Source organism: Hippopotamus amphibius, chromosome X, assembly GCF_030028045.1.
Source record: "Hippopotamus amphibius kiboko isolate mHipAmp2 chromosome X, mHipAmp2.hap2, whole genome shotgun sequence".
Lineage (NCBI taxonomy): Eukaryota > Metazoa > Chordata > Mammalia > Artiodactyla > Hippopotamidae > Hippopotamus > Hippopotamus amphibius.
The window spans coordinates 32,641,879-32,660,576 of record NC_080203.1 but is presented as its reverse complement, the minus strand read 5'-3'; the positions used below and the strand labels follow the sequence as shown (position 1 = coordinate 32,660,576).

General features: G+C 36.3%; 1 protein-coding gene across 3 annotated transcripts in view; it reads left to right on the top strand.

The window, feature by feature from the left end:
* DOCK11 (dedicator of cytokinesis 11) overlaps positions 1-18,698 on the top strand; it is a 181,314-nt gene that overhangs the window by 152,389 nt on the left and 10,227 nt on the right. For 2 of the 3 annotated variants that reach the window (XM_057719162.1, XM_057719161.1), the window contains 3 exons: positions 7,062-7,184; positions 11,287-11,400; positions 11,930-12,076. In XM_057719162.1, the coding sequence (XP_057575145.1) occupies positions 7,062-7,184; positions 11,287-11,400; positions 11,930-12,076 (384 nt within the window). Of the gene's footprint in view, positions 1-7,061; positions 7,185-11,286; positions 11,401-11,929; positions 12,077-12,158; positions 12,863-18,698 lie in introns of those variants that run through there. The other variant, XM_057719163.1, reaches the window with a different exon arrangement.

Here is an 18,698-nt window from a genome sequence, read left to right as displayed (position 1 = left end):
AAGTCATAGCTGTTTGAGAAGCAAAGCACCCTGACAATGGGAGATAATATAGCAAGTGAAGATCAGAGAACCAAGGACTGAAGCACGTTGACGTTCACAATTAAGGAGCGTAAAGACCAAAAAAAGAAAGAAAGAAAAATTATAAAAGCAGAGAGATTTAAGGGGTCGTCAGTCCCAGAGAAACAAATTTTTTTGAGGTTGTATTAAGAAACACAAGAAGCGGCCAGGTTAAAGTGACGGAGGCACATTTTATACTTTATGAATTGTGTTTTTTAAAGGATAAGCAATATGGGTCTCTCTCCTCATCAGTAAAATAAAGACGATAATACTATCCTGGTCACTTCACAATAAATGTGAATGCTATTTCTAAGTCATTAGGTGCTACATAAATGTCAGACTTTATCACTGACCAACATGATAGTAATGCTTCCTTTTACCCCCAGGACCTAGAAAAGTAGATATTTAAAACATGTTTGTTGGGACTTCCCTGGTGGCACAGTGGTTAAGAATCCGCCTGCCAGCATAGGGGACACGGGTTCCATCCCTGCTCCAGGAAGATCCCACATGCTGCAGAGCAGCTAAGCCTGTGTGCCACAACTATTGAGCCTGCGGTCTAGAGCCCGTGAGCCACAACTGTTGAGCCTGTGGGCCGCAACTACTGAAGCCCACGTGCCTAGAGCCCGTGCTCCACAACAAGAGAAGCCACCGCAATGAGAAGCCCATGCACCACAATGAAGAGTAGCCACCACTCGCTGCAACCGCAGAAAGCCTGTGTGCAGCAACGAAGACCCAAAGTAGCCAATAAGTAAATAAATAAATAAATAAATGTTAAAAAATAATAATAAAAGTAAGACTCCTAAGGAGTCTTTTAAAAAAATAAATGAATAAATAAAACATGTTTGCTGAATTAATCATAACAGAATCAAGATACTTGAAATTTTTTTATAAGTCTTTTTTTTAATTTATTGGCTGTGTGTTGGGTCTGCGTTGCTGCTGCGTGGGCTTTCTCTAGTTGTGGAGAGCGGGGGCTACTCTTTGATGTGGTGTGCAGGCTTCTCATTGCGGTGGCTTCTCTTGTTGCAGAGCACAGGCTCTAGGCGCACGGGCTTCAATAGTTGCGGCATATAGGCTCATTAGTTGTGGCTCACGGGCTCTAGAGCACAGGCTCAGAAGTTGTGGCACACGGGCTTAGTTGCTCCATGGCATGTGGAATCTTCCTGGACCAGGGGCCGAACCTGTGTCCCCTGCATTGGCAGGTGGATTCTTAACCACTGCACCACCAGGGAAGCCCAAGATACTTGAATTTTAATCTCAGTTCATTGCTTGACTGTGAAGCCTTGGGTAAGTTAATTCACTTTTTGGGTTTTAGTTGGACTTAGATGATTTTCATCTAAGACCTCCAGTTTGTGTGGGCTGGCAGCAGAAAGATTCAGGGGAGTTCGTAGGAGATAAATGGTTTAGCAGAACTGAAGTTACGTCCTTTTTTCCAAACAGCAGCTTCAGCTTAGTCATAAAAATGGCCTTGAGCCTGACTCTTCTTTATACTCTCAAGGAGAGTGGTAATATTTATTAGTCAAGAACTATAATCAGTTTTCTATGTAAACACACTTTGTTGGAACTCTTTTTTGTTCTACAGTAACCATTTATACATGCTTTTCATTTGATGTATACAGGTAGAATCATGTTCTCCATAGTGCCCTTTTATGTTTCAGTTTATATAATAGGGCTTCTTCCTCATGGCCTAGCCAGTGGAAAATAACTGCCACTGATTTACAAGTTTTACCGAAATGAAGCATCCAAATTGTTGTTCATTTAGTGCCTTGTTTAAATAGGTGAGTTAAACCAATAATAATTTAATTTGCCTTTAAAACTGCATTTCTGACTTGTGGTTTGCGATAGTTTTTAAAGATAAAATCAACATGCACATATCTTAAGTGGACAGCTTGATGAATTTTGACAGTTGTGTCCACCCATGTAAAGTGCTGCCAGAAACAAGAAGCAGAACATGTCCATTTCCTGAGAAGGTTCCGTTGTGCCCATTTTCAGTCAGTCTCCCCACCCCCGCTATCTGATATCCGTCATTATAGATTAGTTCTGCCAGCATTTTAGTGTCATAAAAATGGCATTATTCAAAATGTACACGTCCGTGTCTGCCTTCTTTTGTTTAACATAATGTTTTTGCAATACATCCACGTTGTCGAGTATATCAAAAGTTCTGTTTCATTGCTAAATATTCCATTATATCGATATAAGGTTTTTCAGTCCATTCTCCTGTTGATGGATTTTTTATTGTTTTCTGTTTGGGATTGTTATGAGTAAGGCTGCTTTAAACATTCTCATCTATGACCTTTCGTGGACATATGCTTTCATTTTTCTTGGGTAAATACCTAGGAGTGAAACGACTGGATCCTAGGGAAGTTACATATTTAATAAAATTGCCAGAGTTGGACCATTTTATATTCCTACCAGCAATGGATAAGAGTTAGCTACTCCACTTCCTCACCAACATTTGATGTTGCTAATCTTTTTATATTTTTACTATTCTCTCAGACATGACTTGGTATCTCACTGTGTTTTTCATTTGTATTTCCCTAATGACTAGTGGTGTTGAGCACTTTTTCACGGGCTCCTTTGTCTTTCATTATATCTTCTTTCGTGGAATGTTTGCTCAAGTCTTTTGCCCGTTTTTAGAAATTGCATTATTCTTTCTTTGGCGTTGTTGATTTATGGGAGTTCTTTCTATATTCCAGATAGGAGTCCGTTGTCAGATATATGTGCTGCAAATTTATTTACCAGTCTTTGATTTACTTATTTCCTTAATTGAGTCTTTTATTTAGCAGAAAGTTTTGGTTTTGATGAAGTTCAATTTACCATTTTTTTAATGTTTTGTTTCTGTGTGTGTGTTTGGTCTGAGAAATCTTTGCTGACTTCAAGACTGTGAAGATATTGCCTTATATTTTCTTCTCTAAACTTTGTTTCTGAGTTTTATGTTTAGGTCAGTAATCTATCTGGAATTCATTTTTCGGTATGGAATGAGGTAGAGGTCAAGGTTCATTTTTTTCTAAACAGATAATTTACATGGTACACACCATTTCGGGAAAAATAAAACTTTTCTTTCACCCCCCCCCCCCACTGAATTGCTCTGACACCTTAGTCAAATTTCAGTTCTTTATATGTCTGTGGTCTATTTCTAGACTCTGTTTTGTGCCAGTGATCTGTTTGTCTATCTTGATACCAATATCACACTGTCTTGACTACTATAACTTTATAAGTCTTGGAATCAGGTAGTGTTAGCCCTCCAACTTTCTTCTTTTTCAGAGTCATTTTGGCTATTCTCTATCCTTTGAATTTCCATGTAAAACTTCGAATTGTTATTTCTGTTTCCTCAAGATAGCCTGCTGGAAGCTTTGTAGAGATTTTGTTATATTTATATATCACTACATGAAGAATGGAGAGATTAACAATACCGAGTCGTTCAATCAAGTCTTTATTTAGGTTGTCTTTAATTTCACCCCGCAATATTTTGTGATTTTTCAGAGTAGAAGTCTTTTCCTGGGTGTATTGTTAGATAATGGATGTTCTGATGCTACTGGAAATAGTATTGTTTGGTTTTTTAATCTTATTTTTCAACTTCTTGTTGCTAGTATATAGAAATGCAGTGATTTTGTATCTTGATCTTGTAATCTGCAACCTTGCTAAATCTGCTTATTAGTTTTAGTAGTTTGTATATTCCTTAGGATTTTCTACATACACAATCATGTCATCTGCAGAGAAAGACAGTTTTACATTGATCAATCTCTGTGCCTTCTCTCTCCCTCTCTCCCCCTTTCCCCCTGCCTCCCTCCCTCTTTCTGTCTCTCTGTCTTTCTCTCTCTCTGGCCTTATTATAGTGGCTAGGACCTTCAGCATAATGTTGAATAGAAGTGGTAAGAGTACACCTTCTTGACTTGTTCCCAAATTTAGGAAAAGAGTGTTCATCCTATAGGTTTTTGGGTTTTAGTAGATGCAGATGCTGCTTATCAGATTGAGAAAGGTCTCTTCTATTCCCTGTTTCCTGGGGATTCTTTTTTAACATCACGAAGGGATGTTGAGTTTTTTCAAATGCTTCTTCTGCATCTATTGCTGGAGATCACATTTTTCTCTTTTATTCTGTTTACATGGTTCATTCTGTTTACATTGGATTTTTTCCTAATTGTAAACCAACTTTACATTCCTGGGACAAACGTTACTAGTTTGTAATAGATTTTTTTAAGCTCTTTATTGAAATAGAATTGCTTTACACTGTTGTGCCAGTTTTTGCTGGACAACAAAGTGAATTGGCTGTATTTATACATATATCCCCCTATCCCTTCCCTCCCGTGACTCCCTCCCACCCTCCCTATCCCAGCCCTCTAAGTCATCACCCATCATCAAGTTGATCTCCCTGTGTTATGCAGCAGCTTCCCACTAGCTATCTGTTTTACATTTGGTGCTGTATATATGTCAGTGCTACTCTTCCACTTTGTCCCAGCTTCCCCTTCACCCCCCACCCAGTGTCATGAAGTCCATTCGCTACATCTGCATCTTTATTCTTGCCCTGTCACAGGGTTCATCACTACCATTTTTTTAGATTCCATATATATGAGTTAGCATACGGTATTTATTTTTCTCTTTCTGGCTCACTTCACTCTGTATGACAGACTCTAGGTCCATCCACCTCACTACAAATAACTCCATTTCATTCCTTTTTATGGCTGAGTAATATTCCATTGTATATATGTGCCACATCTTCTTTATCCATTCATCTGTTGATGGGCATTTGGGTGGCTTCCATGTCCTGACTATTGTAAATGGTGCTGCGATGAACATTGTGGTACATGTTTCTTTTTGGATTATGGTTTTCTCAGGGTATATGCCCAATAGTGGGCATATAATAGGCATGTAATAGATTTTTAATTCCCCCAAAGTTCCTCCTTCCCACTGTTGATAGAAATTATAATTTGGCTATTAAATGTTAATATATAGATTATTTATTCAAGTAGCAACATTTAATGAACATCTACTATGTACTGCCACCATACTAGTGACTGAAGAAACCAATATAATATATTGTCCCTACACTTGAAGAGTCACAGCCTATTTGGAAAATCAGATACATAGCTTAATGGGCAAGTATAGTGATAAATATCTACCCAGTGAATTATCAGAGTAGGAAAAAAAAGGTATCTTGTGTCTTGCTACTGTGTTAATCAGGAGAAGAATCTTAGAAGAGGTGATACCTAAGCTTTCTTAAAGGGTTAACTAAGTGAAAGGGATTAAAGGACGGGGGGTGGGTACAGAATGGACAAAGGCACAAAATTAAGAACCGTGGTGCTTCAGAGAAACTACTAGCAGTCCACTGCTGTTTGAGCATAAAGTACAAGGCTGAGAATGATGCATGATGATATTATAAAACATTCAGCCAGATCACTGCAAGCCTTGTGTGCCAAATGAAAGAGCTTGTCCTTAGTTCTGCGAGTGGTGGGGAGCCATCATGAGATTTTAAGAAGGGAAGAAGGTCGTGGTCTGGTTTGCGTTTTCATCAGAACCTTATGGCAGATTTGTGGAAGATAGATTTGAAGGTGCCACGGCTGGAGGCAGGAAGATCAGTTAGAAAAAAGTAATGAGGTCTTGAACCTTAGCAATGAGAGTAGAAATGGAGAGGAAGGGTCAGATTTGAGAAGTATTTAGGAAGTAAAACTGGCAGAACTTGGTGATTACAGAACTGATTAGAGGATGAGTAAAGAAAGAGTGTGTTCGTTTCCTGTGGTTGCCGTAGCAACATACACAAACTGGATGGTTTAAAACAACAGCGTTTCTTGTCTCACAGTTCTAGAGCCCAGAAGTCTGAAACCAAGGTATCAGCAGGGCCATGTTCCCTCTGAGACTGGGTAGAAGGCGTCCTTGCCTCTTCCTGGCTTCTGGTGGGAGCTTTCCATCTTTGGCGTTCCTTGGCTCACAGCTATGTTACTCCAGTCTCTGCCTGTGTAGTCACGTGGTATTCTCCCTGCACATCTCTGTCATATTGGAGTAAGGGCTCACCCTACTCCAGTATGACTTCACCTTCACTAATCATATCTGCAATGACCCTATTTCAAATAAGGTCACATTCTGAGGTACTGGGAGTTAGGGCTTCAACTTACCATTTTGAAGGACACCAACCCATAACAAAGGGTAAAGTCAAAACTGCTCTTCGTTTTCTAGCTGAGAGTTTATAGGCTATGACCGCTGGCTAGGTAGGAAACACAAGTGAAAGAGCTAGTTTAGGAAGGAGATGAATTCAAAATCGTCTAGAGGACATACAGGAAGGGCAGTTTTAGCAGTCAGTTTTATAGGTCTGAAGTGCATCTCTTTAAGATAGAAACAAACTGTTAAGACTTATGGAGAGCACAAGTAATTGGCTTCATCTTTTTATTGTTGAGAACATGATATGATGTGTTGTTTTATAGCAGCTGTTATCGTTATAGCAAGGTCAGAGATCTCTATCTTGAGATCTCTATCATTCTCACTATTTTTAGAACCAGCAGTCAGGAAGGAAGCATTGTTGACCAAAATCACATCATTTTAATAAACACCTATGTCATTGATGCAACCACTTGAAAATTGTCAAATTATCTTGACTCTATTAATTATATATAAATATAATTTCAATATAAAGGAAAAATAATGGACATTTATAGGCTTAGTGGAATTTACCCTGTTAGACATTTAAACATCCTCAGTTTGGAACAATTTATCCCCTTTTAAAAATAGTGCTTCTCAATATGTTATCATTTGTAAGTACAGTTAACATCTTCATTACATGATAATTAAAGTAAATAGTAGTTTACTATTGTCAGTATTAATTTCATACTTGTAAGAATGATTTCAATTTCAAATATTTCAAGTATGTGGTTTACAAAATATAGTCACACAACTGTATTCCTTATGTGCATTTCATTAAATTTGGTACATTCTATATTAACTTGAAATGGTTCAAAATATATTTGCCCAGAGCTCTAAAAGTCTCTCTCATTCCTGACTGCCTTTTTCTCTCAATGTAGGAAGTTTTGCTGGAATTGCTAGAACAATGTGTGGATGGCTTATGGAAAGCAGAACGTTATGAAGTAATTTCTGAAATTTCCAAGTTGATCATTCCAATTTATGAGAAACGTCGAGAATTCGAGGTAGGTAATTTAAACATTTGCATCATTGGCCTATATATTTTATTTTGGTCTTAAGTTACTTGCCTTAAAAAATGCTAGGAAGTCCTAAAATTGGAATCCTACCTTATAGTCATATAAATTTTCCAAATGAAATTAAGGACGAAACATTTAAAATATAAATTGAAATTTACATTATACCAGTGGTTCGCAAAACATTTTTATCTGGCAGTCTTCCCTCCTCTGCTCATGGCAGAAAACAAATGATGTTGTGTTCATTAAACCTTCACTTAAGAAAGCTATTGGCAAACATCAAAGCAAGATCCTTTTTGACCCACCTCCTAGAATAATGGAAATAAAATCAAGAATAAATAAATGGGACCTAATGAAACTTAAAAGCTTTTGCATAGCGAAAGAAACCATAAACAAGACAAGAAAGCAACCCTCAGAATGGGAGAAAATACTTGTCAACGAAGCAACGGACAAAGGATTAATCTCCAAAATATACAAGCAGCTCATTCAGCTTAATACCAAAAAAGCAAATAACCCAATCCACAAATGGGCGGAAGACCTAAATAGACATTTCTCCAAAGAAGACATACAGATGGCCAACAAACACATGAAAAGGTGCTCAACATCACTAATCATCAGAGAAATGCAAGTCAAAGCCACAATGAGGTATCACCTCACACCGATCAGAATGGCCATCATCACAAAATCTGGAAACAACAAATGTTGGAGAGGGTATGGAGAAAAGGGAACTCTCCTGCACTGTTGGTGGGAATGTAAGTTGGTACAGCCACTGTGGAAAACAGTTTGGAGGTTCCTCAAAAAACTACAAATAGAACTACCATATGATCCAGTAATCCCACTTCTGGGCATATACCCAAAGAAAACCATAATCCCCAAAGAAACACGTACCATAATGTTTATTGCAGCACTATTTACAATAGCCAGGACATGGAAGCAACCTAAATGCCCATCAACAAATGAATGGATACAGAAGATGTGGCATATATATACAATGGAATATTACTCAGCTATAAAAAGGAATGAAATGGAGCTATATGTAATGAGTTGGATAGACCTAGAGTCTGTCATACAGAGTGAAGTAAGCCAGAAAGAGAAAAACAAATACTGTATGCTAACTCATATATACGGAATCTAAAGAAAAAAAGAAAAATGGTACTGATGAACCCAGTGACAAGGCAAGAATAAGGATGCAGATACAGAGAATGGACTGGAGGACACGAGGTTGCGGGGGCGGGGGGTGAAGGGGAAGCTGGGACCAAGTGAGAGAGTAGCATAGACATATATATGCTACCAACTGTAAAATAGATAGCCTGTGGGAAGTTGCTGTTAGAGAGCTGGAACGGGGAGGGTGGGGGGGAGTCAAGGGAGGGAGGGAATATGGGGATATGTGTATAAATACAGCTGATTGACTTTGCTGTACCTCAAAAACTGGTACAAGAGTGTAAAGCAATTATATTCCAATAAAGAGCTTCAAAAATACTGTAAATTAAAAAAATTGCATCATAAAAATAAAATAAAATAAAATAAATTTGGTTTATTTGTCTTAAAAAAAGCAACAGAAAGCTATTGGATTTCCATGTTGCCTGGGAAAAGTCATAGGTGTGATTCTGTTCTTTGCAATTTCATGGTGAGACTAAAGGTGCTGGCAGATCACAGTGGGGGAGATAATGTCACTAGTAATAAGCCTATTGTGAGGAGTTTTTGCAGTTTAACCTGCCAGATAAAACTGTCGATAAAGGGCAGGTAATAAAGAGCAATAGTATAATGAGCAGCTGTTGCCACCAACACGAAACAGGAATTTTTTTTATATTCACGTCTCTAAGTTCATATCATAATTTTCTACCCCTACTCTGCTGGGAAGGGCTGATTTAGGATCCAAGCCATTTTTTTTTTAAAGCAAAGCAGTTTATCCTTAAATATAGCAAGTAGTCTTTCATTGTTGAAGAAGTTTCCAAGAGTGAAAACATGCATTTAATATCATCTGTGTAGTGTTCTAATCTCTGTACCAAACTGACTCTGATCAAACTCACTTTTTCTTCCGAGGTTCTGGGTCTTTCTCTGTTTGCCATGCTTTTGGTATATATGCGGCATCCCTGAAAAATCATACTGGAGTTCAAGTGATTATATTAAAAACTGAGAGTTAAATAATTAAATCTAGGTTGTATAGATGACAAAGAATAGCCTATGAGACAAGACAAGAATTGGCATTGCCCTTTCTACCAAAGCATTACATTCTAAGAACCTTTGTAAAAGTTTCAAAATATCCACTGTCTTACTCTTAGGTTGAAGATCAGGTTATTAGAAACCCAGGGAACATGTTGCTACTCAATTGACTAATAGGGAAAAAAGAAAAATATATCTTCCCTACACATTAAAGGAAACAATATGTTCTGTAGGGAAACTACTCCTATTTCCTTGTAGGGGTGCAAGGGTCTGTATAGATCCCCAAGCATTCTGCATGAGATGAAGTAATTTTTCAATGTATCTTTATGGGATGGGCTGAAAAGTGTCAGATAGCAGCCAGAAAGGTAAGGAAAACTTCCCTCCAATTGAGCTCAACTGCAGAAAATAATATGGAAAGAGTTTTAGAGAAAGAACGTCTGCTTCTGTGCTCCCCTTTTTTTATTGAAGTGAAATTCACTCACATACAATTAACCACTTCCTAGTGTGCAATTCAGTGGCATTTAGTGCATTCTTTTTTTTTTTTTTTAAATTGTGCTCCCACCACCTCTCTCTAGTTGCAGAGAGAGACATTTTTATCACCACGGAAAAAACTCGGTATCCTTTAAGTAATCACTCTCCACCCAATGCCCCACTCTCTGGTAACCACTAAGCTGCTTTCTGTCTATGGATTTGCCTTTCCTGGATGTGTCATAAAAAAATGAATACAAGATGTGACCTTTTGGGTCTGGCTTCTTTCACTTAGCATAATATTTAAAGATTCATCCAAATTGTAGCATATATCAGAACTTCATTCCTTTTTATGGCTGAATGATATTTCATGGTATGGATATACCACAATTTGTTTATCCATTTGAGTGGTTTCCACATTTTGGCTATTATGAATAGTGCTGTTGTAAACAGTTATGTATAAGTTTCTATATGGGTACATTTTCATTTGCCTTGGATATATACCTAAGAGAGGAATTGCTGGATCATAGGGTAATTCTATATATAACTTTTGGGTAACCACCAAATTATTTCCCCTTTTACACTCCCATCAGCAGTGTACACATTCCACATCCTGATCAACACTCGTTTTTGGTTTCTTATTACAGCCATCCTAGTGGATGTGAAGTGGTGTCACATTTTGGTTTTGATTTATATTTCCTTAATGACCAGTGATTTTGAACATCTCATGTCTTTGTTGGCCGTTTATATATATTCTTTGGAGAAATGTCTATTCAAGTCCTTTGCTCACTTTTAAATTGGGTTATTTGTCATTTTGTTGTTCAATTGTGAGAGTTCTTTATATTTTCTGGATATGAAAACTTATCAGATCTGTGATTTACAAATATTTTCTCCCGCTCTGTAGGTTGTCTTTTCACATTCTTGCTAATGTTCTTTGCACAGTATACTCCCTTTTTCCGGGTGTGTAGAAGAGTATATTCTTTGAAAAAGTCTGTAAACTTGTATAAAAGCAGTCCTCACTCAGGCTTATGTAGTCATTTTGCATCTGCATTTTATTTTCTTCTCCGAAAGTGTTTGCATGGATTGTGTTTTCTCATCTCTCCACCTAGGAGCTCAAGCAAAGCATTTTTCTTATCTTTCAGTTAAAATAATTCAGACGTAAAGAAAAAAGTAGCCAATAACACAGAATTTTTAAAGTATACACTACCATTGAGATACGAATGAAATGAAGCATGATATTTAGAAATACAGTGTTATTTGACCATTTTAAACTCTACCGTATGACCTAAAGTAGTTAAGGAGTTTTGTCTAATTGTGACCATGGGGGAGGGGAGTGTGAATGACCCCACCAAAACCATTTTGAAAAGGAAATAGTGTTGCTTTTTTTTTTCTGTGTCTTTATCTTAGACATTTAGTAACTAACCAAAAGATAAAGCTAGTTTGTTTATTCTCATTTTTGCAGAAACTTACTCAAGTTTATAGAACTCTTCATGGAGCTTACACAAAAATTTTGGAGGTTATGCACACAAAAAAAAGACTTTTAGGCACTTTCTTCAGAGTTGCCTTTTATGGCCAAGTAAGTATACTTTGCATCAAGTTGTTTTCCTTTTTAAACATTCACCTTTGAATTATTAGATTACTAGAGCAGCAGTTATTGGTTCTAGGATTCTGTCTAGATAGAGCACCTGTCACAACAGCAGGAAGCCTCTTTTGTAAGTGTAAAGTTCACTTTGGTTCCCATATCTAAATCCACTAGGTCAGAGTACAACATACAAGATTTGAATTTTTCCTTCAGTTTCATTTTCTGTTAAGCTTCTTAAATGTATATTTAATATCTAGTACTGAAAGATTTGAAATAAAAATCAGGTAAGCATGCAGGCAATGAAAAAATCAAGTGTGGAAATCTTCAGGCCAATAATATGTTCATATGACTGTGAGTTTGAAAATTCTCATTTATTTCATTTAAAATATATGCATGTGGCTTTTAGTACTGTTATTTACAATCTATTTCAAATACATTATTGCTAATTATTCAGTAGATATTCTCTAAATTCTGTGTTTGCTCATACTATTTATAAATTTTTGTATGTTTAACTTTATAATAGTCTTTTTTTGAAGAAGAGGATGGAAAGGAGTACATCTATAAGGAGCCAAAGCTCACTGGCCTCTCGGAGATTTCCCTGAGACTTGTTAAACTTTATGGTGAAAAATTTGGTACAGAGAACGTCAAAATAATTCAGGATTCAGACAAGGTAACACGTGCCCTGCGTTTTGAAATCATTGTTTATTAGTTCCAGGAATGGTTACATTGCTTCTGACTTTTTCCTTTTTTAGCTGGTGGAGGAGAAGCATGAGAAATAGAGCCTTTCCGATTCGTGAAAGAAAGGACAGGGGCTTTGGAATCAGAAAGAAGGATTCAAATCTCCATTCTTCGCCACTTGCTTGCTGTGTGACCATGGGGAAGTTACTTAACCTCTCTGTGCCTCATCGTTCTCATTAGTAAAATGAAGTTAATAATAGTGCCTTCCTCATGGAGTTGTATGGATTAAATGAGTTAATATATGGAAAATGATTAGAGTTCCTGGTATATAAAAGAGCGTTCACTAATACTAATAGAAGCTAGCACGCTCAATAAAGGTTAGCTATTATTGTGAATGCTGTTGTGCATCCTGGTTGTCAGTTTCATACTTCATGATTAAAATCATCTTAGGACACACATTTTACTCTAAGATATCCTTCGTTCAGTGGTTACATTCACAGTGATGTAGGTTTAGGAGAGATGCCTTGGGCCTTGATCTAAAGATTATCCATCCCACTAGGCCCTGCCAAGGCAAGGATGAGAAAGGTTCCAGCAAGAGAGGCTCTTTCCTAGAAATGCACAGTTCCCTATAGACAGAACTGCAGGAAAACACAATAGGAATGCCTGACCGTCATTAGTTACCATGGGTATGTCCAGGATGAGAGCTGATTTTTCAGGTAGGAAGGACCTATGCAGTGCAAGATCTGTATGCCCCAGAAATATTTACTGAGTGACTGTGATGTGCATGGTGCTACGCAAAGCATTTAATAGCTAACAGGCAGCACTGCCAGAGTGAAAATCCTGTGGCAATAGTAAAGACACTACATTTTCTACTGTGAAAATTCTCTCTTCACTTTGTAAACTTACCTATATCTCATGGAGATGATTTTATCTTAAACATATGCCATAGACTTTTAAAAATAGACATGCTGATAGGTTCAAAGTTCATTATTTGGCAAAACCTCTCTACTTCTTATCAGTTTCACTATTTTGTGTTGTTTTATTGAGTTAAGACAACAAACATAAAATTTTATCTCCTTGCCGCCAGAAACTTTTAGGCTTGCTGACACAACTACTGATACTATAAATGGAAAGTTAATAGAAATCCAGGCTTGCAGAACAACATGTAGTTTTCATGCCTCTGAAAACCTGGCCAATGAGCAGTAATGACAAAGCACCATCAGGCAGCTGGACTCCTGACGTTATTTGTGTATACAATATTTGTCATTCTTTGTGAGCAACAGATATAATAAGCAGTTGCTACTTTTAAAATCCTTCTTTGTTTCTTAATGTGTGAAATTAAAAATTAAAAACACTCTTTTACCTGCCAAAGAACAAAGTCTGCTTAAGGGCACAAACAGTTTAAAGAACAGTTGGGCAGTATTTTCCAGTATTTTAAATGTATGTTTCCTTGGACCCGACAGTTTCACATGTAAGATTTTATCTTGTAGATGCACACATAAAGATGTATGTTTAAAGGTGTTTATTGCTGCAAAGATTATATAACAAAAACCTGGAAACAATCTAATATCCATATAGTTAAGGAAGTGGTACTACCCATATAATGGATATAGTAACCTAAGCATTAAGAAATTTATAAGTATTGATATGAACCTATCAAGATATATTTTTGAGAGAAAAAAGATGAGGCACAGGACATTTTGGATAGGATGATTACATTTGTGAAAACTGATATTCACATATACACACTTGTGTATGCTTAGGAAATTCTGGAATGATACATACAAGATTGTTAACCGTGGTTATCCCTGAGGAGAGAGACTAGAGTCTTATGTGGGAAGAAAGACATTTTTTCACTTTTCATGTATACCCTTGTATACTGTTTGAATGTTTACCATATGCATAGTTTACTTTTATAAGGTTAAAATCAGTCTTGACCTCTTTTTTATTTTCCTTCTATGTTTTGTCTGAGCCAGATAATTAACCTCAACTATCTCCTGAGGTTTCTCTGGAGAAATCCAGCTTTTTAATGGGAAAGAAAAGAAAGGATTTCTAGATATAGGCTTTTAGATTTTTATGTAGTAACAAGAATGGGTTCAGAGAAGTTTTAAAAGATGCTAAGAAACTTTCTGTCCCTTGTCTATGCTCCTGTGTATGTGGAGGGAAAAAAAAGATGTAGGGACTGTTTCTTAGGAGGTTTTTGTTGTTTTTTTTGGTTTGTTTAATTTTTTGTTTCCTACACTAAACTCAAAAAGGCCTGACTGTCATAAATTGCAAGGATATTGACAGAGTTACCAACACCCAAGGCACAAGTCAAATTTAGTTGGGAGAACACTGAGAGGGTCCTGGGGAATCATCTGGAGTTAATGAAGAGGCTGCTGGAGGGGAGAGTATTAGGTCCCACAGGTTGAAACTCCAACAGAGATAGTTCTGGGATTTGTTTCCAGCAACATAGCTTCTTAACATGGAATTTAGACTCTTTATGAAATGGTCCATAACTACTATAATTTTATGTCTCTGGAGTAGGACCATTCTGCTTTCCTGTGGTCCTCTTCCTCATAGAATTGGATTAATGCAATCAAGAGTACCCACTCTTACAACATCAAATACTGCTTGTGGATGTACAAATTGTAAGCTTTTCTGTAGAGTAATTGGGTAGTATGTATCAAAATCCATAAGGCCATGTAAATCTTTTAACTAAGCAACTTCTCGTCTAAAAATTTATCCTAAAGAATAAATCAGACAAAAAATATACACAGTTTTCAATACAAGGATGTTCATTGGAGCATTATTTATAAGAGCAAAATTTTGGAGAACAACCTAAGAGTCTATTAATGAGGGATTGATCTAATAAATCATGTTTATCCATATGCATCCATTAAAAGTCATGGTAATGACTAATATAGAACTGTGATAACTATGTTTTTTATTTTGGTAAAATACACATAACGTAACATTTATTACGTTAACCATTTTTAAGTGTACAATTCAGTGGTACTTCCAACACCATGTTGGGTAAAGTGGTGAGAGTTGGGCATCCTTCCCTTGTTCCTGATCTTAGAGGAAAAGCTTTCAGCCTTTCACCATTGAATGTGATGTTTGCTGTGTGTTTTTCACAGTGGCCCTTGATCAAATTGTAGATATTTCCTTCTATTCCTAGTTTGTTGAACGTTTTTATTATGAAAGGGTGTTGAATTTTGTCAAATGCTTTTCCTTCATCGATTGAGATGATCATGTGTTTTTCCCCCTTCATTCTGTTAATGTGGTGTATCAATGTTACATTGATCAATTTTCATATGTTGAACCATCCTTGCATTACAAGAATAAATTCCACTTGGTCATTGTGTATAATCTTTTTGATATGCTGCTAAATTCAGTTTGCTAGTATTCTGTTGAGAACTTTTGCATCAGTGTTCATAAGGGATATCATTCTGTGGTTTTCTTGTGTTGTCTTTGTCTGGCTTTGGTAATCAGAGTAATGCTGACCTCATAGAATGAGTTAGGGAGTGTTTCTTTCTCTTAACTTTTGAGAACAGTTGGTGTTAGTCCTCCTTTAAATGTTTGGGAGACTTCACCAGTGAAGACATCAGGTCCAGAGCTTCTCTCTTTCAAGAGTTTTTTATTACTGATTCAATTTCTTTACTAGTTCAAGATCTATTCAGATTTTCATATTTCTTCATGGTTTAGTCTTGGTAGGCTTTGAGTTTCTAAGAATTTGTTCATTTCGCATTTCATCTAGGTTATCTAATTTGTTGGCATATAGTTCCTCATAGTACTCTTATAATCCTTTTTATTTCTGTAGGTTTGGTAGTAATGTCCTCATTTTCATGTCTGATTTTAGTAATTTGAGTATTCTCTTTTTTTTGGTAGTCTATGTAATTAAAGGGTTGTCAATCTTGTTGATCTTTCCAAAGCCAACTTTTGGTTTTATCGATTTTCTCTGTCATTTTTCTATTCTCTATTCATTTATTTGTGCTCTAATCTTTATTATTTCCTTCCTTCTGCTACCTTTGAGTTTAGTTTGTTCTTCTCTTTCTAGTTCCTTAAGTTGTTGATTTGAGATCTTCCCTGTTTTTTAATGTTCAATGTTTATAGCTATAAATCCCCTCCCCCCCCCCTTAGCACTGCTTTTGCTGTGTCCCACAAGTTTTGGTATGGTGTGGTTTCATTTTCATTAATATCTAAGTATTTTCTAAATTCCCTTGTGATTTCTTCTTTGATCCATTGATTTCTTTAAAGAATATGTTTAATTTCCACAAATTTGTGAAGTTTTCAATTTTACTTCTGTTACTGATTTCTAACTTCATCCCATTATGGTCAGAGAAGATACCTTGTATGATGTCTGTCTTTTTAAATCTATCTATATCTATGATATAGTCTGTCCTGGAAAATGTCCCATGTGCACTTGAGAAGAACGTGTATTCTGTTGTTGGGTAGAGTTTTCTATATATGTCTGTTAGATCTAGGTAGATTATTGTGTTATTCAAGTCATCTATTTCCTTACTTGTCTTCTGTGTGATTGTTCTAGCCAGTATGAAGAGTGAGGTATTAAAGTCTTCAACTGTTATTGTAAAACTATTTATTATTTCTCCCTTCAGTTCTATCAATTTTTGCTTCATATATTTTGATGATCTGTTATTAGGTGTGTAGATATTTATAATTGTTTTATCTTCTTGCTGTTTTGAACCTTTTATCAATATATAATGTCATCCTTTGTCTCTTGTAACCTTTTTAAATTTAAAGTCTATTTTGTCCAATATTAGTATCTCTACCCCTGCTCTCTTTTGGTTACTATTTGCATGGGATATCTTTTTCCATTCTTTCATGTTCAGCCTTTGTGTGTCTTTAGAGCTAAAGTGAGTCTCTTGTAGACAGCATATAGTTGGATCATGTTTGTTTGGTTTTTTTTTAATTTCCCAATCTTTGTCTTTTGTTTATAGAATTTTTTTAATCTCCCAATCTTTGTCTTTTGTTTATAGAATTTAACCCATTTATATTTAAATTAATTACTGATAAGGAGGGACTTTATTTCTGTCATTGTGCTATTTGTTTTCTATGTGCCTTATAGCCTTTTTTGTCTCTCATTTCCTGCATTACTATCTTCTTTTGTGTTTAGTTGATTTTTTTGTTAGTGGTTTTGAAATGGTTAAATTTGTTTCCCATTTCCTTTTGTGTATATTCTTTAGCTATATTCTTTGTGGTTATCATGGGGATTATATTTAACATCCTAAAGTTTTAACACTCTAATTTGAATTTATACCAGTTTAATTTCAATAACATACAAAAATTCTGCTCCTTTAACAGTCCCATCTCTAACCCTTTCAGTTGTTGATGTCATAGAATTACATCTCTATACATTGTGCATCCAAAAGCAAGAGCTAATAATTTTTAATGTATTAGTCTCTTAAATTATGTGGAGTTACAAACCAGTTAGAATAATACTAGCTTTTAGACTAATAATTTTTAATGTATTAGTCTCTTAAATCATATAGAAAACAAAAAGCAGAATTATGTTACCATTGTTGTGATAATACTAATTTTTGTAATTACCCATGTATTTACCTTTACTGAGATCCTTATTTCTTCATACAGCTTTGAATTACTGTCTGGTGTCCTTTCATTGCAGCCAGGAAGACTCCCTTTAGCATTTCATATAGGGCAGGTCTAGTGATGATAAACTCCCTCAGCTTTTCTTTATCTAGGAATGTCTTAATTTCCCCCTCACTTTTAAGGACAGTTTGCCCAGATATAGGATTCTTGGCCGATAGATTTTTTTTTTCTTTAGCACTTTGAATATATTAGTCCACTGCCTTCTGACCTTCAAAGTTTCTGTTGAGAAATCTGATCATCTTATTGAGGCTCCCTTGTATGTGACAACTCATTTATCTCTTGCTTCTTTCAAAATTCTCTCTTTGTCTCTGGCTTTTGACGTTTTGATTTTAATATGTCTCAGTGTGGGTCTCTTTGATTACCCTACTTGGAGTTTGTCAGCTTCCTGTCTTTCATCAGATTTGGGAAGTTTTCACCCATTATTTCCTCAAATATTCTTTCTGTCCTTTTCTCTCTCTTTTCTCCTTCAAGGACTCCCACAATGTGTATGTTTATCTGCTGGATGTTGTTCCATGGGTTCCTTAAGGCTTCTGTCACTCTTCTTCAAGTTTTTTTCCTTTGTGTTCCTCTGATGATTTCCATTGTCCTATCTTCAAGTTGACTGACTATTACTTCTGCCTGCTGAAATTTGCCTTTGAATCCCTCTTGTGAATTTTCATTTCAGTTATTGTATTTTTCCACTCTGAAGAAAATTTGTGGTTTCCTTTTAGATTTTCTACCTCTTTATTGATAGTGACATTTTGTTCATACATCATTTTCTTGACTTTTTCCATAACTTACTTTAGTTCTTTGAGCATCAAGACTGTTGTTTCAAAATTTTTTTCTGGACTTCCCTGGTGGTGTAGTGGTTGAGAATCTGCCTGCCAGTGCAGGGGACACGGGTTCCAGCCCTGGTCTGGGAAGATCCCACATGCTGTGGAGCAACTAAGCCCATGTGCCACAACTACTGAGCCTGCGCTTTAGAGCCTTGCGTGCCACAACTACTGAAGCCCACGTGCCTAGAG